The sequence below is a fragment of the Microcaecilia unicolor genome, chromosome 7, assembly GCF_901765095.1.
Source record: "Microcaecilia unicolor chromosome 7, aMicUni1.1, whole genome shotgun sequence".
In the NCBI taxonomy this organism is placed as follows: domain Eukaryota; kingdom Metazoa; phylum Chordata; class Amphibia; order Gymnophiona; family Siphonopidae; genus Microcaecilia; species Microcaecilia unicolor.
In genome coordinates, this window is record NC_044037.1 from 145,414,565 (window position 1) to 145,441,914 (window position 27,350).

Below are 27,350 nucleotides of genomic sequence, written 5' to 3' on the forward strand. Positions count from 1 at the left end.
GTGGGCATGTGATGAAGCTGGAGTGCAGTAAATTTAAAACAAGAGAACATTTTCTTTACTCAGCACGTAGTTCGACTCTGGAATTCGTTGCCAGAAGATGTGGTTAAGGCAGTTAGCTTAGCAGAGTTTAAGAAAGGTTTGGACGGCTTCCTGAAGGAAAAGGCCATAGAATGTTATTAAATGGACGTAGGGAAAAATCCACTATTCCTGGGACAAGCAGTACAAAATGCTTTGCTCCATGGATCTTGTCGGGTGATTGTGACCTGGATTGGCCACTGTCGGAGACAGGGTGCTGGGCTAGATGGACCTTTGGTCTGCCCCAGTGTGGCGATGCTTATGTCTTAAATCCAATGGGTACTTTAGTGGACATGGAAGGAAAAATTTCTCAAGCCAAATCAAAAGATGCAATGGTGCCTGAAAAAAAGGGGCAAGGCACCAGAAAAAGCCACGGGAAAGACCCAACTGAAGACTAGGCCTAAATGTGGCCTAAGTCATGGAAAAAAAAAGGAAACTTAAAAACTGGCAAAAATAACTAAAAATATAAGAGAAGGGAAGGGAAGGGGACAAAGGCCTAAACAAGGCATAGCGAAAAATCACAAAAAAGAGGCTCTTCCAGACCAGAAGTGAGAGAACCACAAACACAGTCTTCTCTTCACTGCAGTAGAAAAACAACTGCAGTAAATGCGCCCTCGCAGTGGGTGGGAAGGCACTTGCACATGTGCGATGGAGCGTGTCTTGCTCTCCACAAAGCTCTGTAAAGCTTGCTATAAGGTCCAGACCAGGCAACGCAGCACCATGTTACCCACTTGTGAGAATTAATGGCCTGCTTGTCCTTGGGGAATGACCATTCCTCTCCCTATGTACCTAAGCATCCTTCTAGCTTTCACCGTCACCTTTTCTACCTGTTTGGCCACCTCAAGGTCATCACATATGATCACACCCAAGACCCACTCTTCTTTCGTGAACAAAAGTTCTTCACCCCCTTAATTGTACCATTGCCTCAGGTGTTTGCAGCCCAAATTCATGTCCCTGCATTTTTTAGCATTAAATCTAAGTTGCCAAATTCCAGACTATTCCTCTAGCTTCGCTAAGTCCTTCCTCATGTCATCCACACCATCAGGGGTGTCTATACCCTATTGCAGATTTTGGTATCATCCACAAAGAGGGAAACCTTACCAAACAGTTAAAAAGAACTGGCCCAAGAACCGAACCTTGTGGCACACCACTGGTAACATCCTTTTTGTCAGCATGAGCTCCGATTACCACTACCATCTGTCACCTTCCACTCAATCAGTTCCTGACCTAGTCAGTCACTTTAGGGCCCCATCTGGCCCCATCACTTTTTCCACCTTTAGTTTAGTCAGCTGCTCATGAACACAGTCCTCTGAAAATTGTTCAGGAACTACTACCCCTCCATTCCTATTTGTGTTTGTCTTCTATGGTCCTGCTACTGGCCCTTCAGATGTGAACAAAGAACAGAAATGATTGTTAAGCAATTCCACCTTATCTTTATCAGCTTCCACATATTCCTCCCCTTCACCTTTGAGTCTCACAATGCCAATTTTGCACTTCCTCCTATCTCTAACATATCCAAAAATGTCTTGTCCCCTATTTTATTCTATTGGCTATTTTTTTCTTCCATTTGCATCTTGACTTTCCTGACTACTCTACCAGCTTCCACTGTATCTCAGGACTACATTGCCCACCTTCTGCTTTCATCGCCTCACCATCCCTTTTATCTTCTCCCTTCTCAGCTTTCAAGCTTCAACATTTTCTTCCTTTCATTCAACCATCTCCATTCTGTCTGAGTGTATCTCATCTTCATCACTGTCGTCATGTCTCTCCTACTCTTTTGCTCTTTCTCCTGCTCTCTGCTGGGGATATCAGTCCCAATCCTGGTCCTCCAAAATCAGCTCTCATCCTACTTGTGCAGGTCACACCACAATGTCTCCAATCTAATTTTTGTTCCTGTCTTCTCCCCTTCCTCTCTGCCTTTCTCATGTGTCTTATGGAATGCCTGCTCTGTCTCCAACAAGCTTTCCTACATCTCTGACCTCTTTATCTCTTGTACTCTCCATCTGCTTGCACTAACTGAGACTTGGTTTTGCCCTGAAGACTCTGCTTCAGCTGCGTCCCTGTGTCATGGAGGTTAACTTTTCTCCCATACACTTTGCCAGGTTGGCTGCGGAGGTGCTTTCGGGTAGTATCACCCTCTTGTAGATTTCAACCTCTTCTTCCATCTCAGTCTCACTGCTTTTCTTCCTTCGAAGTCCATTACATCCATCTATTCACTCCTCTACCTCTCCGAGTAGCAGTCATTTATTGACCTCCTGATAGGTCCCTTTCTTCCTTTGTCACTGACTGACTAATGGCTTTCTTCTTTCTCGAACCCTCATCTCCTTCCCTTATTCTTGGGGATTTTAACATTCATGCTAATGATCCCTCTGACTCATGCCTCTCAGTTTCTTGCTTTAACAGCCTTCTTCAATCTTCAGCTGTGCTCCAGTACCTCTACTCACCAGAATGGTCACTGTCTTGATCTTGTCTTCTTTTCTAACTGCTCACTCTCCAGTTTCTGCACCTTAGCTCTTCTCTTCTCTAACCATCATTTGATAACCTTCAAACTTAAACACCCTCCCCCAGTCCCATACAATCTCCACCTATACATTTAGGCAGTGGCGTAGCTAGGGTAGTTGACACCCGGGGCCGGGCATTTTTTAACACCCCCCTGAAATCCAGTACTAGGCATACCGAGAATACAAAACACTCAGGACCTATAGAGCAATTCTACCATACCATAAGCAGTAATTTGTACGAGTCACACAAGGAAAAGGAAAGCATCTTAAACAGTACAATGAGCACTAGAACATCAATTCACCTATTGTAAAACGAAAACAGACAGATTAGTACAGATCGTCGATCCTGCACAGTCAATGCCAACCGAAAGCCATGTCTTTTTCACAAATAGATACACCCTAATCCACTATAGAATAAGTAATCATAAACTTTCTATTTAGACAAAAATTAAACTGAACCCACGATGCCAGACTCTGTATACAATGCAACACCACAGAAACAGAAAATGTCCTCTAGTACTGTGCAAAATACAAAGACAGCAGATGTAAATTTGAAAAAAACTAACAAATACCAATCACCACTTTACAAATTAACAAATAGAAATAAAACAAATAATATCATTTTATTGGACTAATACATTTAGCTTTCAGAGGCCAAAACCTCCTTCCTCAGGTCAATTCAGTATAGTACTGTTAGTGTCCTATCCTGACCTGAGGAAGGGGGTTTTGTTTCTCTGAAAGTAAAATGTATTAAAATTAGTCCAATAAAAAGATTACCTTATTTACATGTTCTATTATAACATTTATTAACACAGCTACAATACTACTTTATCCTAAAGCAAAAAAATAAAAATATATATTTACAGTTCGTTGTCTCTGGTTTCTGCTTTCCTCATCTTTTCACTGTCTTCCTTCTATCCAGCATCTGTCTTCGCTCTCTCTCTCTGCCATCCAGTGTCTGCCCTTTCTCTCTGCCCCTTCCATCCACTGTCTGCCCTCTGCCCCTTTCATGCACCATCTGCCCCAGTCTGCCATCTCTCTCTCCCCCTTCCATCAACATTTGCCCTCTATCTCTGCCCCTTCCATCCACCCACCATCTGCCCTTTCTCTCTGCCTCTTCAATCTGTCTGCCCTCCCTCTCCCATCCGTCCAGGGTCTGCCCTCCCTCACGTGCCCCTCTTCCATCCAGGATCTGTCCCCTCTCTCTCTGCCCCCTCTTTTCAGCCCCCAGTTCCAGTCCCCTTCATCCACCACATGCCTTGCATCCCCCCCTTTCAGCCCCAGACCCATTCACCCTCTCTGAGCACCCATCTGAGCTCCCCCACCCTCCCTAATCCCCTTTAAGCACCCCTCTGAGCACCCCCACCCCTCCCCAATCCCCTTCTCCCCTCTGAATCCCCCCCCCCCGACCCGACCTGAGATCCGTTCTCCTACCCTGTCCTGCTTTAAAAAAAATTTTTTTCGAAGCACCGGAAAGTGGCAGGCAGCGTGCCTCGCGTCTGCCCTGCTAGTAAAGAAGATCTCGCTGACGTCGTCGCCCTTCCCACATTGAGTCCCACCCCCCTTTGAGGCAACTTCCTATTACCGCGAGGGCGGGCGGGACTCAGTGTGGGAAGGACGACGACGTCAGCAAGATCTTCTTTACTAGCAGGGCAGAGACGCGAGGCGCGCTGCCTGCCACTCTCCGGCGCTTCGAAAAAAAAATTTTAAAGGCGGAGCAGTGGGAGCGGAGCACCCCCTCACCTGATGACACCCGGGGCGGACCGCCCCCACCGCCCCACCCTTGCTACGCCACTGCATTTAGGAATATTCAGACTATTGATTCTTACACACTCTCCACCAGTGTTTCATACCTTTTCTCAGCCATATGTTATCTAAGTCTGCCAATAAGGCTGTCTCTTCCTATAATACTATTATCTCCTCTGCTCTGGATACCCTCACTCCTCCCATTCCCCGTTGTGTAAGGCATTCCAAACCCCAGCCTTGGTGACCTCTAGAATCCGCTACCTATGTTCCTGTGCCCGATCTGTTGAATGTCATTGACTGAAATCCAATGCCCATGCTGACTTCATACTTTTCAATTCTTGCTACCCTCCTTCCAGTCTGCTTTTTCACTTGCCAAATAGGACTGCTACATCTACTTACTACTACTTATCATTTCTATAGCTCTACAAGGCATACGCAGCACTGTACACCATATACAAAGACAGTCCCTGCTCAAAGACAGTACACAGACAGAACAATTAAGGATAAGGGAATAAAGAGGTGAGGATAAAGGACAGGGCAAGTGAGTTAGGAGTCAAAAGCAGTGGTAAAGAGGTGGGTTTTGAGTTTGGACTTGAAAACGGCCAAAGACGGGGCTAGACACTCTCTTGGCTCAAACCCTCGAATTCTTTTTGCCACACTGAACTCTCTCTTTAAATTGCCTTCACTCCAACACCTCCTTCACTTTCTCCACAGACTAAAGCTGAGTACTTTCATGATAAGGTTCACAAGATTAACCTTGAGTTCTCAATCAAGTCACATCCACCTCTCCTTTCCCCAGTCAATTCTGTCAACCCTCCTTCAACCCCGCCTCCTTTTCTTCTTTTTGTGAAATCACTAAAGAGGAAATTTCACATTTTCTTTTCTTCTTCACACTGACTACCTGTTCCTCTGATCCTATTCCCACTCATCTACTCAGCACTCTCACTCCTACTGTCATCCCTTCTATCTGTCATATCCTCAGTCTTTCACTTTCTACTGTGACTGTTCCTGATACCTTCAAATATGCCATAGTTACACCACTCCTCAAAAAAAACCTTCATTGGAGCCTACCTGCCCTTCCAGCTATCACCCCCATCTCCCTCCTCCCTTTCCTATCCAAGTTACTTGAACAAGCTGTTCACCACCATTGTCTTGATTTTCTTTCATCTCAAGCTATTCTTGATCCAGTTCAATCTGGCTTTCACTCTCTACGTTAAACTGAAACAGCCCTTGCTAAAGTCTCCAATCACATGTTCCTGGACAAATCCAAAGATCTCTATTCTATCCTCATCCTACTCCTTGATACACTGTCCTCACTTGGATTCAGGGCTCTGATCTTGCTTGGTTTTCTTCTTATCTCCCCTATATCACTTTTAGTGTATGCTCTGGTGAATCCTCCTCCACTATCAGTTGGTGTACTTCAGGGCTCTGTCTTGGAACCTCTTCTTTTCTCCATCTGTACTTCTTCCCTTGGTACTCTGATTTCCTCGCATGGTTTTCAGTATCACCTCTGCTTCAGCTGCTGCCCTGTGTCATGGAGGTTACCTTTTCTCCTATACACCTTGCCAGGTTGGCCGCGGAGGTGGTGTTGGGCTACTACTCTCACCCTCTTGTAGATTTCAACCTCTTCTTCCATCTTAGTTTCACTGCTTTTCTTCCTGCTCAGAGGAAGACAAGTCTACTGATGATTCCCAGATCTACCTCGCCACATCAGAAATTTCAGCAGGAATCCTGGCCCAAGTCTCAGCTTGCCTGTCTGACACTGCGGCCTGGATGTCTCACCACCATCTGAAACTAAACATGGCCAAGATTGAGCTTCTTATCTTTCCCCCACAACCCACCTCTCCTCTTCCCCCATTCTCTCTCTGTGGATAACACTCTCATCATCCCTGTGCCATCAGCTTGTAACCTTGAGGTCATCTTTGACTTCTCTCTCTCTTTCTCTGCACATGTCCAACAGACTGCTAAAACCTGTTGTTTCTTTCTCTATATTATCATCAACATTTGTTCCTTCCTTTCTAAGCATACTACCAAAATCCTTATTCACACTCTTATCACTTCTCACTTACACTACTGCAATTTTCTTCTCACAGGTCTCCCACTAAGCCATCTCTCTCCTCTTCAATCTGTTCAAAACTCTGCTGTATGGCTTATATTCCACCAGTGTTACTATGCTCGTGTTAGCTCTTGCCTCAAGTCACTTCCATCGACTCACTATCCGTGTCTGCATACAATTCAAAAGCTACAAAAATGGTATGGGATTTGCGTTGCAAACCGTATGAGAGACTTGCTGACCTGAACATGTATACCTTCGAGGAAAGGAGAAACAGGGGTGACATGATACAGACATTCAAATATTTGAAAGGTATTAATCTGCAAACAAATCTTTTCCGGAGACGGGAAGGTGGTAGAACTAGTGGACATACTTGAGGTTGAAGGGGGGGAGACTCAGGAGTAATGTCAGAAGTGTTTTTTTCCAGAAAGGGTGGTGGAAAACCCTTCCATGAGAGGTGGTGGAGATGAAGACAGTAATGGAATTCAAACATGCGTGGATAAACACAAAGGAATCCTGTTTAGAAGAATGGATCTATGTACTCTTAGCGGAGATTGGGTGGCAACGCCGGTAATTGGGAAGCAAAACCAGTGCTGGGCAGACTTCTACGGTCTATGCTCTGATCATAACTGAATAGATATGGATGTTCTGGAGTGTAAATTTTAAGGGGCTTCAATGTTAGCTTTAGAACTTTTAGACTTCTATGGTCTGTGCCCTGATACTGGCAAGACAAATCAAAACTGGGGTATACATATAAAGTATCACATACCATGTAAAATGAGTTTATTTGTTGGGCAGATTGGATGGGACCGTTCAGGTCTCCATCTACCATAATTTACTATGTTACTCTTATTGGACTTACAAGTACATTTATTCTGTAGCTACTCAGTACCTCTCCACTCTTATCTCTCCCTACACTCCTCCCCGGGAACTTCATTCATCGGGTAAATCTCTCTTATCTGTACCCTTCTCCTCCATTGCCAACTCCAGACTCCATTCCTGAATCAGTATGTCAAGCTCCAGCTCTGGCCGTCTTCAAATCTAGGCTAAAAGCCCACTTTTTTGAGGCTGCTTTTAGCTTCTAACTCCTATTCACTTCTTCAGTACCCATATCTGTTTATAATTCCCATCTTAAGTAATTCCCTTACCCCTTATTTGTCCTGTTTGTCTGTCTTGATTAGATTATAAGCTCTGTCAAGCAGGGACTGTCTTTTACATGTTGAGTGTACAGCGCTGTACATCTAGTAGCACTATAGAAATGATAAGTAGTAGTAGTAGTTGTAAGGTGCCAGTAGCGCCAACTCTGATAAGGAGGACCATCACCAAGGCCCTGGGCCTCATTATATCATCTGCACAGGCATTCCTGTGCCAAGATGATGACAAATACCATCTGGTTAGCTCACTGATCCTAGTGGACCAACGCTTTACCATCCACTGTCCACATGCACACTTCATGCCAGCAGTCTTTGTCTGCCAAGCTCATCCAATATGAGAACTGTTACATGTGTGATACAATGTACACTATATGAGGGACTGACAGAGAGAGTCTACTCAAGGAGTTAGACACAACAGCTACATAGGCAGTTAGCCTGTTAGAATGAGGGACAAACACCTTCATTAGCCAACATTTATCACCCTCTTGTAGATTTCAACCTCTTCTTCCATCTCAGTCTCACTGCTTTTCTTCCTTCGAAGTCCATTGCATCCATCTATTCACTCCTCTACCTCTCCGAGTAGCAGTTATTTATTGACCTCCTGATAGGTCCCTTTCTTCCTTTGTCACTGACTGACTAATGGCTTTCTTCTTTCTTGAACCCTCATCTCCTTCCCTGAATATCTCTAAGGGGCTGAAGCCCTCTGTGCTCATAAAGGAACTAAACTATGAATATGTGCCATACTGAAGAAGAACAGTATTGGGAAGCATTTTAGCTTTGACTAAGATAGTTCCAGAGAAAAGCTGTGTGCATTCCAGCTTCCTTGCTGATAACCTTCAATAACGAACACAGACAGAGGACACAGTGGAGCAGACAGTCTATCTACACAGCCTTGTCCAGATGCCAGATGGGAAACTTCAGCTTGGAGTCCAAGAGAGAAAGGAGAGACCTGCCACACAAAAGGAGCCAAAGAACTTTAAGGCAGTCTACAGGGTGAGGTTAGTTATCCTTCTTATAGTCGGAGCAAGATAGAAAGCATTGCCAAGTTCCAAGTGAAAATTTTGGTATGCGGTCTTAGGGTAGCACTGGTAGTTATATCTCAGGAATAATTAGTTTGCCTTACTAATCAATCTATCTATCTATCTATCTATCTATCTATCTATCTATCTATCTATCTATCTATCTATCTATCTATCTATCTATCTATCTATCTATCTATCTCATAGAAGGATAGATTAGTATGGCAATTAGTAGCAAGATTTGTCAGTACATGGTACAACAGTAAACTAATTATTTGATAGATTTATAGATATATATAAAGTGTGGCATTCTTTTCTCATATTGCAAGCAAAATGTTAGTAAGATCCCTTTTCCTTGTTTTGGGACCACTTTATGGTAAAATCATACTCCAAACAGATGAGACAAGTCACAAATTGCACCAGAGTAATTATTAGATAATTAGCTTATTAGCTAATCATTTTATTAGCCCTACAGGACAAGCACAGACAATCTCTCAGGGAGAGAAAAGGATTGTAGAGCATAGTAGTTAGTATATTCTATAAATTCAAAATTATTTTTGTACCTGAGTTCTTCAGATCAGTGGATGCAGCCTGCAGCTCAGCCATTCTCTCATCCATACCATCAGAGAGATGAATCACAACCTTTAGAGGAAATAATATTGGATGTCAAACTACACATTATAGTTAAAATTCATCAGTAATTCTTCCTTCTGATTTTGAGATGATGCTGTTTGTAAAAAACAGTGTGTTAGAATATGGATTTAGATATAGGTTGTTTCATTGCCTTACAAGAGTGACTGTTATGATATTGCAGAAATCCTAATGGTCTGAAAAATTCATTGACCTGTTATAATATGAAAGTCATTTGAAAAAGCTTATGTGCCATTTGCACATGTATATTCCAATATGTGTAACCAGTGATTTAAGAAAACTGCTATTTCTACATATAGGACCAAATTCTATAAATAGTGCTGAAACATCAGTGCAAAAAAACCCATGTTAAGTGCTATTCTATGAAAGTTAGGCACTATTTTTAGAATACACTTAGTGCTGAAATTAGCATCTAACTTTAGACATGAGAATTTATACCAAGTAAACTCTGGTGTAAATTCTTGCACCTAAATTAGGCCCTGACCCCCCTTATACTGTAACAAGCATGCATAAATTGTAAGAATGCCCTAATCTACCCATGACCCTCCCATAGCCGAGACCCCTTTTGAAGATATGCGCAAAATTTATGTGCGGATCCCTGAGTCTAAAAATGTGCACATAAATTTCAATTGATTTCAATTAGTGCTGATAATTGATTATTACCACCCAATTATCAATGCTACTTGGCTTGTTATTCAATTAAATTGGGCAAGTGTCCAAATATGCATGTGTAATTTTAAGTGTCCGTTATAGAAGTTTGAGGTTAATCTGCAGTTTGCACAGTTTGGAAGGGGTTTTTTGTAGATGTGGTTTGGAGAAGTGGGTAACATATGCATGCATTTATGATTTTACAACAGTAGTACATACATACTTTAAGAAAAGCTGATGCCTGCTCAGAGGAAGACAAGTCAGCTAACATCTTTCTTGGACCTGGGGTTTGCATCACATTGCAAACAATTTTTCATATGAAGGTCCATAATCGAATGGGGCCGGCCATCTATAAGGGCGGCCATCTCTAACACCGGCCATATCAAGCGGCGTACCCAACCGTATTATCGAAACAAGATAGCCAGCTATCTATCATTTCGATATTACGGTCGGGGCCAGCCAAATCTCAACATTATATAAGTACATAAATAATGCCATACTGGGAAAAGACCAAGGGTCCATTGAGCCCAGCACCCTGTCCACGACAGCGGCCAATCCAGGCCAAGGGCACCTGGCAAGCCCCCCAAACACACAAACACTCTACACATGTTATTCCTGGAATTGTGGACTTTTCCCAAGTCCATTCAGTAGCGGTTTATGGACTTGTCCTTTAGGAAACCGTCCAATCCTTTTTTAAACTCTGCTAAGCTAACTGCCTTCACCACTTTCTCCGGCAATGAATTCCAGAGTTTAATTATACGTTGGGTGATGAAAACTTTTCTCCGATTTGTTTTAAATTTACTACACTGTAGTTTCATCGCATGCCCCCTAGTCCTAGTATTTTCGGAAAGTGTAAACAGATGCTTCACATCCACCTGTTCCACTCCACTCATTATTTTATATACCTCTATCATGTCTCCCCTCAGCCGCCTCTTCTCCAAGCTGAATAGCCCTAGCCTCCTTAATCTTTCTTCATAGGGAAGTCGTCACCATCCCCGCTATCATTTAGTCACCCTTCGCTGCAACTTTCCAATTCTACTATATCTTTCTTGAGATGCGGCAACCAGAATTGAACACAATACTCAAGGTGCGGTCGCACCATGGAGCAATACAACGGCATTATAACATCCTCACACCTGTTTTCCATAGCTTTCCTAATAATACCCAACATTCTATTCGCTTTCCTAGCCGCAGCAGCACACTGAGCAGAAGGTTTCAGTGTATTATCGACGACACCCAGATCCCTTTCTTGGTCCGTAACTCCTAACGTGGAACCTTGCATGACGTAGCTATAATTTGGGTTCTTTTTTCCCACATGCATCACCTTGCACTTGCTCACATTAAACGTCATCTGCCATTTAGCTGCCCAGTCTCCCAGTCTCGTAAGGTCCTCTTGTAATTTTTCACAATCCTGTCGCAATTTAACAACTTTGAATAACTTTGTGTCATCAGCAAATTTAATTACCTTGCTAGTTACTCCCATCTCTAATCATTTATAAATATATTAAAAGCAGCAGTCCTAGCACAGACCCCTGAGGAACCCCACTAACTACCCTTCTCCATTGTGAATACTGCCCATTTAACCCCACTCTCTGTTTCCTATCCTTCAACCAGTTTTTAATCCACAATAGGACATTTCCTCTGTAGCCTTTCATGAGGTACTTTGTCAAACGCCTTTTGAAAATCCAGATACACAATATCAACCGGTTCCCCTTTGTCCACATGTTTGTTTACTCCTTCAAAGAATTGAAGTAAATTGGTCAGGCAAGATTTCCCCACACAAAAGCCGTGCTGACTTGGTCTCAGTAATCCATGTCCTCGGATGTGCTCTGTAATTCTGTTTTTAGTAATTGCCTCTACCATTTTCCCCGGCACTGACGTCAGACTCACCGGTCTATAATTTCCTGGATCTCCCCTGGAGCCTTTTTAAAAAATCGGCGTTACATTGGCCACCCTCCAATCTTCTGGTACCACGCTCGATTTTATGGATAAGTTGCATATCACTAGCAGTAGCTCCGCAAGCTAATTTTCAGTTCTATCAGTACTCTAGGATGAATACCATCCGGTCCAGGAGATTTGCTACTCTTCAGTTTGCTGAACTGCCCCATTACGTCCTCCAGGTGAAGTCAGTAAGTTTCTCCGATTCGTCCGCTTGAAATACAATTTCCGACACCGGTATCACTCCCAAATCTTCCTCGGTGAAGACCGAAGCAAAGAATTCATTCAGTCTCTCCGCTATGTCTTTGTCTTTCTTGATCGCCCCTTTTACCCCTCAGTCATCCAGCGGCCCAACCGATTCTTTTGCCGGCTTCCTGCTTTTAATATACCGAAAAAATTTTTTACTATGTTTTTTTGCCTCTAATGCTATCTTTTTTTCGTAATCCCTCTTGGCCTTCTTTATCTGCGCCTTGCATTTGCTTTGGCCTGCCTTTAGAGATTGCTGGCGTTAGAGATGGCCGCCATTGGTTTTCACCGATAATGGAAACTAATGGCGGCCCTCTCAAACCCGGCCAAATCCAAGGCATTTGGTTGTGGAAGGAGCCAGCATTTTGTAGTGCACTAGTCCCCCTCACATGCCAGGACATCAACCGGGCACCCTAGGGGGCACTGCAGTGAACTTCACAAATTGATCCCAGGTACATAGCTCCCTTACCTTGTGTGCTGAGCCCCCCAAATCCCCCCTCCCCCAAAACCCACTACCCACAACTGTACACCTCTACCACAGCCCTTAGGGATAAAGGGGGGCACCTACATGTGGGTACAGTGGGTTTTGGGGGGGAGAGGTTTGGAGGGCTCCCATTTACCAGCACAAGTGTAACAGGTAGGGGGGGATGGGCCTGGGTCTGCCTGCCTGAAGTGCACTGCACCCACTAAAACTGCTCCAGGGACCTGCATACTGCTGTCATGGAGCTAAGTATGACATTTGAGGCTGGCATAGAGTCTGGCAAAAAACATGTTTTTTATATATTTTTTTTTAGGGTGGGAGGGGGTTGGTGACCACTGGGGGAGTAATGGGAGGTCATCCCCCATTCCCTCCGGTGGTCATCTGGTCAGTTGGGGCACCTTTTTGAGGCTTAGTTGTAAACAAAAAGGGACCAAGTAAAGTCGGCCAAATGCTCGTCAGGACCGGCTTTTTTCCATTATCGGCCAAAGCCGGCCATCTCTTAACCACGACCCCGTCCCGCCTTCGTTACACTGCCGACACACCCCCTTGAACTTTGGCCGTCTCTGCGATGGAAAGCAGTTGAAGCCGGCCAAAATTGGTTTTCGATTATACCGATTTGGCCGGCTTTAGGAGAAGGCCGGCCATCTCCCGATTTGTGTCGGAAGATGACCGGCCTTCTCATTCGAAAATAAACAGGGTGGTTACTTAACGCTTTCTTGATGTCCAGTTTTATGAAAGCTGCCCATTTACATATGTAAGTCACAAAAACACCACTTACAGATACATGTGCTAGCATTTATGCAGAACTCCAAGTGTTACCACTCTTTTTAAAAACATGTATCTTTGTAAAATAGCTGCTCCTATTGTGCATGCCACCATATACATGTTTATTTCTTGCAGCCTTATGTCATTTTATGTAATTTTATTATGCATTTTCACCTTCCAGAACAGAGGATGTGCAGGTTATAAAATAGTTAAAATACATACATAAATAAATTTACAAAAAGCTCCACATTCAGCAGTCGTTTTATAAATCATGCTAATTTTAAACTTCCCAACCTAGACATCTTTTGCAAAATTGGGTTTCACACCTTCAGAATCAATGAGAAAGCTGAGAAATGTACATCATTCCCAACTTTCAGGTTCAATTTATTCCTGATAAAATGCATTCATTTTTAACTTTAAATCAGTTTCCCTAGTAACAGAGTAGTTGTCAGCAGATAAGCACCTCTTTTTACTTTTGCTCAGATGAATGGAGACTGAACCCATGAGGGAAGGGTCAATGCTGGATCTAGTGTTCACAAATGGAGGAGGTGCTTCCATCATCCAGGTGGGTGTCCACCTATGCAATAGCAATCATCACATGATATGGTTTGATATAAGAGCAAAAGCAGAGTACACACGCATAAAATTCAAAGTACTTGATTTCAGACATGCTGGTTTTGGTAAAATGGGGGAGTATCTGAAGAAGTTGCTAATGGCAGGGCTAGGCATAGGAGAAGTGGAAGCTCAGTGGTCCAAGCTGAAAGCTGCTATAAATATGACAACAGATCTTTATACAGGGAAAATAAACAAAAACAAGAGAAACAGGAAGCCTATATGGTTCTCCAAACAAGTGGCTGAAAAAATAAGGGCAAAAGAGGCTCTGTTTAAGAAGTACAGAAGAATGCAATAAGAGGATCACGGAAAAGATTACCAGAATAAACTCAAAGAAGTGAAGAGGGAAATATGACTAGCAAAAGCTCAGGAAAAAGAAAAAAATGGCTAAAGATGTAAAGAGAGAGGTGTCAAGACATTTTTTAGATATATTAGGGGAAAGGAGAAAAAGCTAGGAATGGAATTGGAAGACTAAAAGATAATGAGAATAGCTATGTGGAGAGTGATGAGGATAAAGCAAATGTGCTAAACAAATGCTTCTCTTCAGTGTTCACAGAATAAAATCCTGGAGAAGGACATGGTCGACTGCCGAGGGGTTTATCTGGAAATGGGAGTAGGAAAAATATGGATTTGCTGCTGAAGGAAAAGATAGTTAACTTTCTAGAACTCAACAGGTTACAGGATCCAAGGCAACATGGCTTTAATCCTGCCAAATGAATTTGATTAATTCTTTGACTGGGTGATCAAAGAACTGGATGAAGGACATGTCTTGCAAGGTTCCACGTTAGGAGTTACGGATCAAGAAAGGATCTGGGTGTCGTCGTCGATGATACGCTGAAACCTTCTGCTCAGTGTGCTGCTGCGGCTAGGAACAGCGAATAGAATGTTGGGTGTTATTAGGACGGGTATGGAGTCCAGGTGTGCGGATGTTATAATGCCGTGTGTATCGCTCCATGGTGCGACCGCACCTGGAGTATTGTGTTCAGTACTGGTCTCCGTATCTCAAAAAAGATATAGTAGAATTGGAAAAGGTACAGCGAAGGGCGACGAAAATGATAGTGGGGATGGGACGACTTTCCTATGAAGAGAGGCTGAGAAGGCTAGGGCTTTTCAGCTTGGAGAAGAGACGGCTGAGGGGAGATATGATAGAAGTGTATAAATAGGAGTGGAATGGATCGGGTGGATGTGAAGCGACTGTTCACCGCTATCCAAAAATACTAGGACTAGAGGGCATGAGTTGAAGCTACAGTGTGGTAAATTTAAAACGAATCGGAGAAAATTTTTCTTCACCCAACGTGTAATTAGACTCTGGAATTCGTTGCCGGAGAACGTGGTACGGGCGGTTAGCTTGACGGAGTTTAAAAAGGGGTTAGATAGATTCCTAAAGGACAAGTCCATAGACCGCTATTAAATGGACTTGGAAAAATTCCGCATTTTTAGGTATAACTTGTCTGGAATGTTTTTACGTTTAGGGAGCGTGCCAGGTGCCCTTGACCTGGATTGGCCACTGTCGGTGACAGGATGCTGGCTAGATGGACCTTTGGTCTTTTCCCAGTATGGCACTACTTATGTACTTATGTACTTAGATGTAATCTATTTGGATTTCAGCAAAGCCTTTGATATGATTCCACACAGAAGACTCCTGAATAAGCTTACAGGGCTGAACTTAGGACCCAAATGGTGAACTGGATTGGAAACTGGTTGACTGACAGGCGGAAGAGAGTGGTGGTAAATGGAATCAGCTCAGAGGAAAGGAAGGTTAGTAGTAAAGTGCTTCAGGGGCAGTGCTTTTTTTGTGCCGGTACGCAACGGTACGGCGTACCGGCCCTTTTTTTTTTGCTCCCCCCGCCCCGTGCGTCCATGTCCCCCACGTAGTGCCAGCCCCCATTTCCGGCCGCTGCTGCTTCTCCTGTTGAGCAGCAGCGGCCGCTACACAAAGAAAAAGATTTTTAAAAAAACTTCAAACCTGGCTGAAACGCGGCACCCCGGCACTGTAGACAGCCATTAGGCATTGGCTGTTGCCCCGCAGCCGCTCCTCCTCTTGCCTCTACGTCACTACGCTCCTCCGGGGTTTTCCTCCAGGGGCAGTGACGTAGAGGCAAGAGGAGGAGCGGCTGCGGGGCAACAGCCAATGCCTAATTGCTGTCTACAGTGCCGGGGTGCCGCGTTTCAGCCAGGTTTCAATTTTTTTTTTAATCTTCTTTTTCTTTGTGTAGCGGCCGCTGCTGCTCAACAGGAGAAGCAGCAGCGGCCGGAAATAGGGGCTGGTGCCGCGTGTGTCGCGACTTCGCGCCGTTCGCGGGAAACTTGGCAGGGAGAGGGAATCCAACAGAGGGAAGGATTGGGGAGAGAGAGAAAGAGGGAAACCAACAGAGGGAAGGATTGGGGAGAGAGAGAAAGAGGGAAACCAACAGAGGGAAGGATTGGGGAGAGAGAGGGAAACCAACAGAGGGAAGGATGGGGAGAGAGAGGGAAAAACAGATGGAAGGATTGGGGAGAGAGGGGGAAAACAGATGGAAGGATGGGGAGAGAGAGGGAAAAACACAGATGTAAGGATTGGGGAGAGAGAGGGGAAAACAGATGGAAGGATGGGGAAAGAGAGAGGGAAAACAGATGGAAGGATGGGGAGAGAGAGGGAAAAACACAGATGGAAGGATTGGGGAGAGAGGGAAAAACAGATGGAAGGATGGGGAAAGAGAGGGAAAACAGATGGAAGGATGGGGAGAGAGAGAGGGAAAACGGAAGGATAGGGAGAGAAAGAGGGAAGACGCTGGATGGAAGAATGCAGAAAGAAATAGGGGAGACACTGGAAGGATGGGGAGAGAAAGCAGAGCTGCTGGATGGAAAAGGGGAATAGAGAAAGACTGGAGAATAAGAGGAAGGGGCATGGGGAGAATAAGGGTGAGGAAAAGATGAAAAGCCACAGGTAGATGAAGGAAATTAAAGAATGGATAGTAAGAATGAATTAAATCTGGTCAGAGAGAGAGCCTGAAAAATATTGAAGAAAGCATGAAAAAGGAGACAAAAATGACAAATGGCACAGAAGAGTTAAGCGAAAACAAAGAAAGGAGAATCACAGACTGGACCAATATGGAAAGAAAAACAGTCACCAGACAACAAAGGTAGAAAAAAATCATTTTATTTTCATTTTAGTGTTTGTAATATGTCCAATTTGAGAATTTACATTGGCTGTCTTATTTTGCACTGGGTATACTGGAGCTGTAAGAGCTTACAGAGATTATTTATAATGAAAAAAAATCACGTTATTTTTTTCTCCTATAGTACTGTAATATTTCAATGATGTCTGTTTATATGCGCCATGGCTGGTATAGGGGGTGTGGTTAATGTGGGTGTGGCTATCATAGGGGTGGAGCCATGTGTGGTGACCCCGCCCATAATGAGTACCGGCACCTTTTTTTCTACAAAAAAAGCACTGTTCAGGGGTCAGTACTGGAGCCAATTCTGCTTCCTCACCCACCCTTCTCCGCACTCTCTTGCTCCTTCTCCTGCTATCCACGGGGAGGACATCAATCCCAACCCAGGTCCCCCACACCTGTCCTCATCCTCATCTCATCTATGCAAACGTTCCCGCGATATCTCCAATCTCATCTCCATTCCCCTCCTCCCCCCCTCCTCCCTCCCCTTCTCGTGCACCCTGTGGAACGCCTGCTCAATCTGCAACAAACTTCCCTTCACCCACGATCTCTTCATCTCCCATTCCCTTCAACTGCTCGCCCTAACTGAAACCTGGCTCACCCCTGACGACTCTGCCTCAATCGCGGCCCTATGCCACGGAGGCTATCTTTTCTCCCATTTGCCCCGCCCAGTTGGTCGCGGAGGTGGCGTCGGGCTACTACTTTCGCCCTCCTGCAGTTTTCAACCTCTCCACCTACCTCAGTCTCACTGCTTCTCATCCTTTGAAGTTCACTCCATCCATCTATTCCACCCGCTGCCACTCAGAGTTGCAGTCATTTACTGCCCCCCTAATAAGTCCCTCCCTTCCTTCCTTACCGACTTCGATGCCTGACTCTTCGTTTTTCTTGAGCCCTCATCCCCATCCCTCATTCTTGGTGACTTCAACGTACACATTGATAACCCATCCGACTCATATGTTTCTCAGTTCCTCACTCTTACCTCCTCCTTCAACCTCCAACTGAGCTCCTCCACCCCTACTCACAGGGCCGGTCTTAGGCAGAGGCGACCGAGGCGGCCGCATAGGGCCCCGCACCTAAGGGGGCCCCGCGCGGCCCGCCTCAAGTCTGCCTCGCCTCTCCGACCACCGCCACTGCTCACCTGCCCTCCATGTCCAGCGACGCGACTCTCCAGTCCTCGTTCCCCTGCTCCACCTCCCTCCAGCCGTCTGAGCCCCTCCCCCGTCTGAGCCCCCCTTGCCCGACCCACCAAACGACCCTCTTCTACCACCCGACCCGTCGGCACCTCACCTGACCCAGCATTTTTAAAAAAGCTACAAGCGACAGTGCCTCCTCGCGTCTGTAAAAGAAGAAAAGTCGCTTCGTCCATTGGCCGGCGTTCCCTCATGTCCCACCCTCTGATGTAACTTCCACAAGGGCGGGACATGAGGGAAGGCCGGCCAATGGACGAAGCGACTTTTCTTCTTTTACAGACGCGAGGCACTGCCGCTTGTAGCTTTTTTAAAAATGCTGGGTCAGGTGAGGTGCGGGCGGGTCGGGTGGTAGAAGAGGGTGGTTTGGCGGGTCGGGGAGGGTGGCTCAGGTGGCTGGAGGGAGGGGGAGCAGGGGAATGAGGAGAGTCGCGTCGCTGGACATGGGTGGAGGGCAGGGGGCACAGGAGGATCGCTGGACATGGGTGGAGGGCAGGGGAGGGGGGTCTGGGAATAGGTGGATGGCAGGGGAGGGCAGGGGGCACAGAAGGGTCGCTGGACATGGGGGGATAGCAGGGGAGGGGAGTTTCTGGAAATAGGTGGATGGCAGGGGAGGGCAGGGGGCACAGGAGGGTCGCTGGACATGGGTGGATGGCAGGGGAGGGGGGCTTCTGGACATGGGTGGATGGCAGGCGAGGGGGTTTCTGGACATAGGTTGAGGGCAGGGGGCACAGGAGGGTCGCTGGACATGGGTGGATGGCAAGGGAGGGGGTTTCTGGACATAGGTTGAGGGCAGGGGCACAAGAGGGTCGCTGGACATGGGTGGATGGCAGGGGAGGGGGGCTTCTGGACATAGGTGGAGGGCAGGGGGCACAGGAGGGTCACTGGACATGGGTGGATGGCAGGGGAGGGGGTTTCTGGACATAGGTTGAGAGCAGGGGCACAGGAGGGTCGCTGGACATGGGTGGATGGCAGAGGAGGGGGGCTTCTGGACATAGGTGGATGGCAGGGAAGGGCAGGGGGCACAGGAGGGTCACTGGACATGGGTGGATGGCAGGGGAAGGGGTTTCTGGACATAGGTTGAGGGCAGGGGGCACAGGAGGGTCGCTGGACATGGGGGATGGCAGGGGAGGGGGTTCTGGACATAGGTTGAGGGCAGGGGGCACAGGAGGGTCACTGGACATGGGTGGATGGCAGGGGAGGGGGTTTCTGGACATAGGTTGAGGGCAGGGGCACAGGAGGGTCGCTGGACATGGGTGGATGGCAGGGGAGGGGGGCTTCTGGACATAGGTGGATGGCAGAGGAGGGCAGGGGGCACAGGAGGGTCACTGGACATGGGTGGATGGCAGGGGAGGGGGTTTCTGGACATAGGTGGAGGGCAGGGGGCACAGGAGGGTCGCTGGACATGGGTGGATGGAGGAGAGAGAAGAAATGCTGGACAAGGATGGAGGCGAGGGAAGAGTGAGGAAGGAGATGAGGTGAGGGAAAAGGAAGAGAGGAGAAAAAGTGCACATGGATATAGAAAATAGGCAGAAGCTGGATCCACTGGACAGTCAAGTCTGCGGAGGACCCAGCTTTGTACTTACGGATGTAGGGCAAGAAATGAAGAAGAAAGGCAGAAAGTAAAGAAATAAATGGAAATGAAGCCCTGGAAACGGAGTTAAGAGGACAGATAGCAGCACAATCGGATACTGAGCCAGCATGATCAGAAAAACAAAGTCACCAGACAACAAAGGTAGAAAAAACTGTTTTATTCAGGATTTATTAATTGGAATATGTCAGTTTTTGGAAATGTGCATATGTGATATTTTTCATGTACGTTTCAATTTTGTAGTATTGCTACATGCTGAGTCTGACTTCTTGAGGTAACTTTCCAGTTCAGTATTTTGCCTTCATGTGTTTTTTCAGGTGTGATCAAGGAAGGTGCAGTATTCTGCTAGCGTATAGTTTGAATCCCTTTTTGTTTGTTTTTTTTCACTAGGTTGTGCACTGGTGTTTTAGAGCCAGGTGTAACTACAGTTGCCTTTCCACGCCACGCATAAGGTTGTAGCTCGTTCTGTCCTTGGAATTAGTGCTGTTTATAGTTTGTTAAGGTTATGAGTGTGTTTTTGCACAAATTTGTGTATAGTGTTTTGCAGTGGAGAGATTGTGTGTTGGCCTTACTAAGGTGGCACCAAACATCAGAAAGGGTGTAGAGCCTAAATCATGACACACTACCTCTAAAAGGGTGTTTTGTGGCTCTGCATGAGAATTGTGGTATTATGATCCGATCCCTTGCTAGCTTCATATTGTTGACGGTCTGCATTTTCCGTATGGCTGGTATATTGGTGTATAAGGTATTAATTGTGACAATTTGTTTTTACTTATTTTTTTCTGTGTGTTGTCAGACAGTTATGGATGACAGACAGAGTCGGAGTCTTCTTGAGTCAGAGAGCTGTGGTATATATTTTAAAACAATTTTAATACCTTGGTGGTCTATATGTTTTTATATTGTACATTATATTTCACACATCACTTTATTTTATTGTATAACTTTTCATTTCATTTTTATTTTATTGCATATATGGGTTACAGAGTAATAGGGGAATTTGAAAGTACTGAATCTTTTCTTAATATTTTTCCTTTATTCTCCTTTGTTATGAGAATTGGAACTACTAATTGTAGTGGACTTGAACTGAATAATTTCTGGGGAGGTGAGGTTTCATGATAGCATTGTGCTTATTTCAATCAGTTTTTTGTACAAGTTTAGCTTCATTTGTCTTTATTTGAAATTTCATAAATAAAAAATGTTCTAAAAATGGAATAATCTTATCAATGGGGTGGAGCTAGGGTGGGGGCGGGACTATGGTGGGGCGGGGCTATGATGGGGCCCCACCAAATTGGTCTGCATAGGGCCCCGCACTTGCTAAGACCGGCCCTGCCTACTCACAAATCTGGCCACTGTCTTGATCTCGTCCTCTCTTCTACTTGCTCACCCTCCAATTTCTGCGCATCAGCTCTTCCTCTCTCTGACCATCACCTAATCACATTCACACTTCAGCACCCTCCCCCTCATTGTCGCTCAACACTAAATACTACTTCCAGAAATCTCCAGACTGTTGACCCCCTCACCGTATCCTCTAGTATCTCTGATCTCCTCCCTTCCATCATGTCCGCTGAATCTGTTGACAAAGCTGTCTCCACTTACAATGCCACTCTCTCCTCTGCTCTAGACACCCTTGCACCGTCCATCTCCCGTCCCACAAGGCGTACCAATCCCCAGCCCTGGCTGACCCCTTGCACCCGATACCATCACTCCTGCGCCCGTTCGGCTAAACGCCTCTGGAGGAAATCTCGCACCCATACTGATTTCATTCACTTCAAATTCATGCTATCCTCCTCCCAATCCTCCCTATTCCTTGGTAAACAGGACTATTACACCCAATTGACTAATTCCCTCAGCTCTAATCCTCGTCGTCTCTTTGCCCCCTCAACTCCCTCCTCAAAGTGCCCTCTGCTCCCACCACCCCCTCCTCAATCTCTGGCCGACTACTTCCGTGACAAGGTCCAGAAGATCAACCTCGAATTCACCACCAAACCTTCTCTTCCTCTTCATCCTATAACCCACTCTCTTAACCAACCAACCCAGGCCGCCGCCTCCTCTTTTCCTGATATCACCGAAGAGGAAACCGCCCATCTCCTCTCCTCCTCGAAATCCACCACCTGTTCCTCAGACCCCATCTCCACCAACCTACTTAGCACCATCGCTCCTACTATCACCCCCACCATCTGTCATATCCTCAACCTCTCTCTCTCCACTGCAACTGTCCCAGACACCTTCAAGCATGCTGTGGTCACACCACTCCTCAAAAAACCATCACTTGACCCTACCTGTCCCTCCAACTACCGCCCCATTTCCCTCCTACCCTTCCTCTCCAAGATACTTGAACGCACCGTTCACAGCCGCTGCATTGAGTTTCTTTCCTCTCATGCCATCCTCGATCCGCTTCAATCCGGTTTTCACCCCCTACACTCGACAGAAATGGCACTATCTAAAGTCTGCAATGACCTGTTCCTCGCCAAATCCAAAGGTCACTACTCCATCCTCATCCTCCTCGACCTATCCGCCGCTTTTGACACTGTCAATCACAACCTACTTCTTGACACACTGTCCTCCTTTGGATTCCAGGGCTCTGTCCTCTCCTGGTTCTCCTCTTATCTCTCCCATCGTACCTTCAGAGTACACTCTCATGGTTCGTCCTCCTCCCCTATCCCGCTCTCTGTTGGAGTTCCTCAGGGATCTGTCCTTGGGCCCCTCCTTTTTTCAATCTACACCTCTTCCTTAGGCTCCCTGATCTCATCTCATGGTTTCCACTATCATCTTTATGCTGACGACACCCAGCTGTATCTCTCCACACCAGACATCACTGCAGAAACCCAGGCCAAAGTATTGGCCTGCTTATCCGACATTGCTGCCTGGATGTCGAACTGCCACCTGAAACTGAACATGGCCAAAACTGAACTTATTGTTTTCCCACCCAAACCCACTTCCCCTCTCCCTTCACTCTCTATCTCAGTTGATAACACCCTCATCATCCCCGTCTCATCTGCCCGCAACCTCAGCGTCATCTTCGACTCCTCCCTCTCCTTCTCTGCGCATATCCAGCAGATAGCCAAGACCTGTCGCTTTTTCCTCTACAACATTAGCAAAATTCGCCCCTTCCTCTCTGATTACACCACCCGAACTCTCATCCACTCTCTCATTACCTCTCGCCTTGACTACTGCAACCTACTCCTCACCGGCCTCCCACTTAGCCACCTATCCCCCTTTCAGTCCATCCAGAACTCTACCGCACGTCTTATCTTCCGCCCTGACCGATATACTCATATCACCCCTCTCCTCAAGTCACTTCACTGGCTTCCGATCAGATATCGCATACAGTTCAAGCTTCTCCTACTAACCTACAAATGCACTCGATCTGCAGCCCCTCCTTACCTCTCTACCTCATCTCCCCTTACGTCCCTACCCGTAACCTCGCTCTCAAGACAAATCCCTCCTTTCAGTACCCTTCTCCACCACCGCCAACTCTAGGCTCCGCCCTTTCTGCCTCGCCTCACCCCATGCTTGGAACAAACTCCCTGAACCCATATGCCAGGCCCCCTCCCTACCCATCTTCAAATCATTGCTCAAAACCCACCTCTTCAATGTCGCTTTCGGCACCTAATCACAACACCTCTACTCAGGAAATCTAGACTACCCAACTTGACATTTCGTCCTTTAGATTGTAAGCTCTTCTGAGCAGGGACCGTCCTTAGTTATTAATTTGTACAGTGCTGCGTAACCCTAGTAGTGCTCTAGAAATGTTAAGTAGTAGTAGTAGTAGTAATATATTTGTGTGAGAGACATCGCTGGAGGATTAAGGAAAAGTTTGCCTTTTGGGGGATGACATGAAGATAGCCAATAGAGTGGATACCCCAGAGGGAGTAGAAACCAGGAGAAGAGATCTCCAAAAATTAGAAGAATGGTCAAGGTCTGGAATGGAGGATTTTGCAATAGGTTTTTAACCACATGGGATGAATATATATATCATTTGGACTGGCTATTGGAATATACCCAACAACTATAAGTTGATACAGAGCTATTCAGTCAAACATATACTTTTTATGAGAATATTAAGATAAGTAGAAACTCTTTATGATTGTGAACATTATTGTCTCTTATATAAGATTAGATATTGTGTCTGCATAAGTAAGGGTTTTTTGATAACACCCTTGCGAGAACCTGATCAGTGCGATGATGGTTCTCCTTCAGTCAGGCTTGTTTAGACTGGTGATTGTATGTTGAACTGAGCAGTTTTCACTCTTTCAATAATATTTTCATGATAACATTCTTCTTATATACATAATTTTTAAAATACTATAAAAATGTTGTACTTGTGATTTCTTGGTTAGTTAAAATTTAATGCCAAAAATTGCAGAGTGTTGCACTTGGGGTGAACAAATCCAAAGAAGATGTACCAGACAGGAGAGAAATTGAGAAGTACAGCTAAGGAGAGGGACCTTTGTGATGATGGTGTCTGAGGATCTTAAGGTGACAAAACAATGTGACAAGGCAGTGTCCATGACCAGAAGGATGCTAGGCTGCAAAGAGAGGGGTATAAGCCGCAGAAGAAAGGAGGGTGTTGATGCCCCTGTACAAGTCTTTGGTGAAGTCCCACTTGGAGTATTGTATCCAGTTTTGGAGGCCGTACCTTGCTAAGGACGTAAAAGAATTGAAGCGATTCAGAGAAAAGCGATGAAAATGGTTTGGGATTTGTCGCAAAATGTATGAGAGACTTGAGGACCTGAACATGTGTATACCCTGAAGGAAAGGAGAGACAAGGGTGATATGAAACAGACAGACATTAAAATATTTGAAAGGTAATCATTCACAACCAAATCTTTTCCATAGACGGGAAGGTGGTAGAACTAGAGGACATGAATTGATGTTGCAGGGGGGCTGACTCAGGAATGATATCAGGAGCGGGTGGTAGATACCTAGAATGCCCTCCCACAGGAAGTGGTAGAGATGAAAACGGTAACAGAATCCTGTATAAAAGGCATGGAACCAAACAAGCTTAGTGGTGAATAGATGACACCACCCGTAATTGGGAAGCAAAGCCAGTGCTGGGCAGACTTCTTTGGTCTGTGTCCTGATCATGGCTGGACAGATTCAGCCTCAGTAATTGGAGAACAAGGTCAGTGCTGGGCAAATGTCTATGGTTCGTGCCCTGAAAATGACGAGGACAAATCAAGGTTAAGTATACGTATGCAGTATCATATCATACTATAGTGCCCTCCCCCCAGTGGTGGAAGGATGTTATTACAGCTAAAATTATTTTCTAGTCACGGTTGGGTTTCCTTTTTTCCACAACCATCAAAGGGTGACACAAAATGGACTTTTTTTTTTTTTTTTAAGCGAAGCTTTATTTAAAAAAATCAAACAGGCTCCGATGCTGCAGGCTCTTTTTTGGACATCATTCAACCCCGGAATAATAAAAACGTCCTTTTTGGCCATGTTTCACTCAGCTGAAAGACCTGGAAGTAAGGGAGGGACATCCAAGTAAGTAGAGTTGTGGCCGAGTGGTTAGAGCACCGGTGACGGGTTCAAATCCCACTAATAAAAAAAAAGGATGAGCACTTGGATTTTTTTCCACTTTTTTAAGTTGTATGAAGTCTTTATTGAACATTTATCAAAACAGCATAACAAAATACAGCACTCCAGAACAAGTAAGTAATAGCATAACTGATCAGCTCCAGGTCTCTCTCAGCCAATCCCAGCATGTTTAGCTGTTACCAGTATCAGCTAAATGTGCTGTGATTGGCTGAGAGAGACCTGGAGGGAGGGATGTCCAAAAAGTTTTGATTTGTGTCCTCTCATGTCCCGATCCTGGGGGTGCAAGCTGAAAACTGTTTAAGTGTCGCTTGCCTTTGTGCCAGGTTGAAAGAAAATAAAAAGCAGTTTTTCTGGGCTGGAAGGCTCCTCCGTATCGTCAGGTTAGTTTTTATTCTCTTGCCTCTGAACTGTACATTAGCTTGTAGCCTGTAAAAAGAACATCTTTTTAGAGGGAGTTTTTTTTTTATAGTGAAGGACGTCCATAAAGGACGTCCTTGGCATGCGCAGAGCAGCCAGCATAACGCTTGGCTGCTCTGCGCATGCTCCACTGGCCAATTGGCTGACTGTTTAATGATGGAATAGAGAATGCAAGTGAGCTACAATGAGCAGCTCATTTGCATTCCTATTCCTTGATGCATGCCCGTTCCTTACCGATTCGCTAAGGGAATCGGTAAGGGAAGGGCTCTAACGATTGATTAGTGCATCTAGCCCTGAATCAGCACCTCTCTCTCTCTCTCTCTCTCTCACTGAAGGGCATTTAACACCCTCCTAGCCTAAGCCCTGCCCCTGACAACCTCAGTCTCAGCAGACTAGCGCCACTTGCTGAAAGGTGGCTAAACTGTAACCTCAGTGAGGGAATGTTTCTAGGGACGCCTGATATTATGTCACTCACTCCCTCACACTATGTCTGTTTTCATTTGTATCAAACTTGAATTTAGTCTCTCTTTTGGATGCTACTATCTCTGCTGTTGGGCTATTACCTACATTAAAATGTTACTCCTTGCATTTCCTTGGAACATTTCTACTTCTACCTCATATAATGGCTTTATATCCTCTAGCTTTTTGAAGTTTATTAAACACTGCTAGATATTTAATATCTCCTCTTTCTTTTTTTTTTCCTCTAAAGCATATATTCTGAAATTTGTCAAGCCTCTCTATAATAGGCTTGTTTAAGGTTCTACTTATTGTACTAGAGGCTCTACAATATTTTTGGTAACCTCTTCTGAAGTGTTTCAGCCTTTTCAATTATGTGATCTTATGTATCCTTTGAAAATAGATCAACTGTTTCATAAGAGGCAATTGCTTCAGAAGTGGTGGCAATCAGGTTTAAAAAAAGAGGTAAATATTGTTTATGTGAAAGTTTATGTTATTTTCCTCAGTGGGCTATAAATCCTAATTCTGAGAGGGGACAGAAGTTTAATGAAAAGTACACAGAGGCAAACATAAGTGTGGAAGCTAAATCATCATTGCAAAAAGATTGACAAAATCAGAGCTAAAACTGGCAACCTCAGAATCCCAGTCAATGACTGTAATCACTCTTCTTCCCTATAAAACTATACAATATAATATATTAATATTTTACCTTCACACTGTTTCTGTCAGAAGATGTAGTGAACTATTTGCGTATGTTTTCAGAGTTTAGCAGTCAGAACATATGGCCCACGAGTGGCCAACCGTTTAAACTTTCAAAGAGCTCATCTCGATACTCTGAAAAATCAAATCCTTCTGTTGCTCCAGTTTTGCTTTGCGCTATGACTGCCACTCGAACCACTGGAGCCTTGTCAGAGGTGCAGCTGATTTTCTGCATCTGGGAAATTCTCTTTAGGATATGTTCTACTTTGAATTCCATTCCTCTCTGGACTGCAAGCATATTTTGTCCAGGGCTGATATCTGATACATCAAATCCAACAATCACATCCAGTTTGCACTCTGAAATGTTAAAATAGCAGGTTACTGTAAAGGCACACAATACACATGTGACGAA

At 45.2% G+C, this 27,350-nt stretch overlaps 1 protein-coding gene across 1 annotated transcript in view; it reads right to left on the reverse strand.

The window, feature by feature from the left end:
• COL6A3 (collagen type VI alpha 3 chain) overlaps nt 1-27,350 on the reverse strand; it is a 722,910-nt gene that overhangs the window by 478,747 nt on the left and 216,813 nt on the right. Inside the window, 5 exon segments of the mRNA XM_030209050.1 lie at nt 9,112-9,190; nt 26,949-26,983; nt 26,986-27,006; nt 27,009-27,053; nt 27,056-27,295. Coding sequence (XP_030064910.1) covers nt 9,112-9,190; nt 26,949-26,983; nt 26,986-27,006; nt 27,009-27,053; nt 27,056-27,295 — 420 coding nt within the window.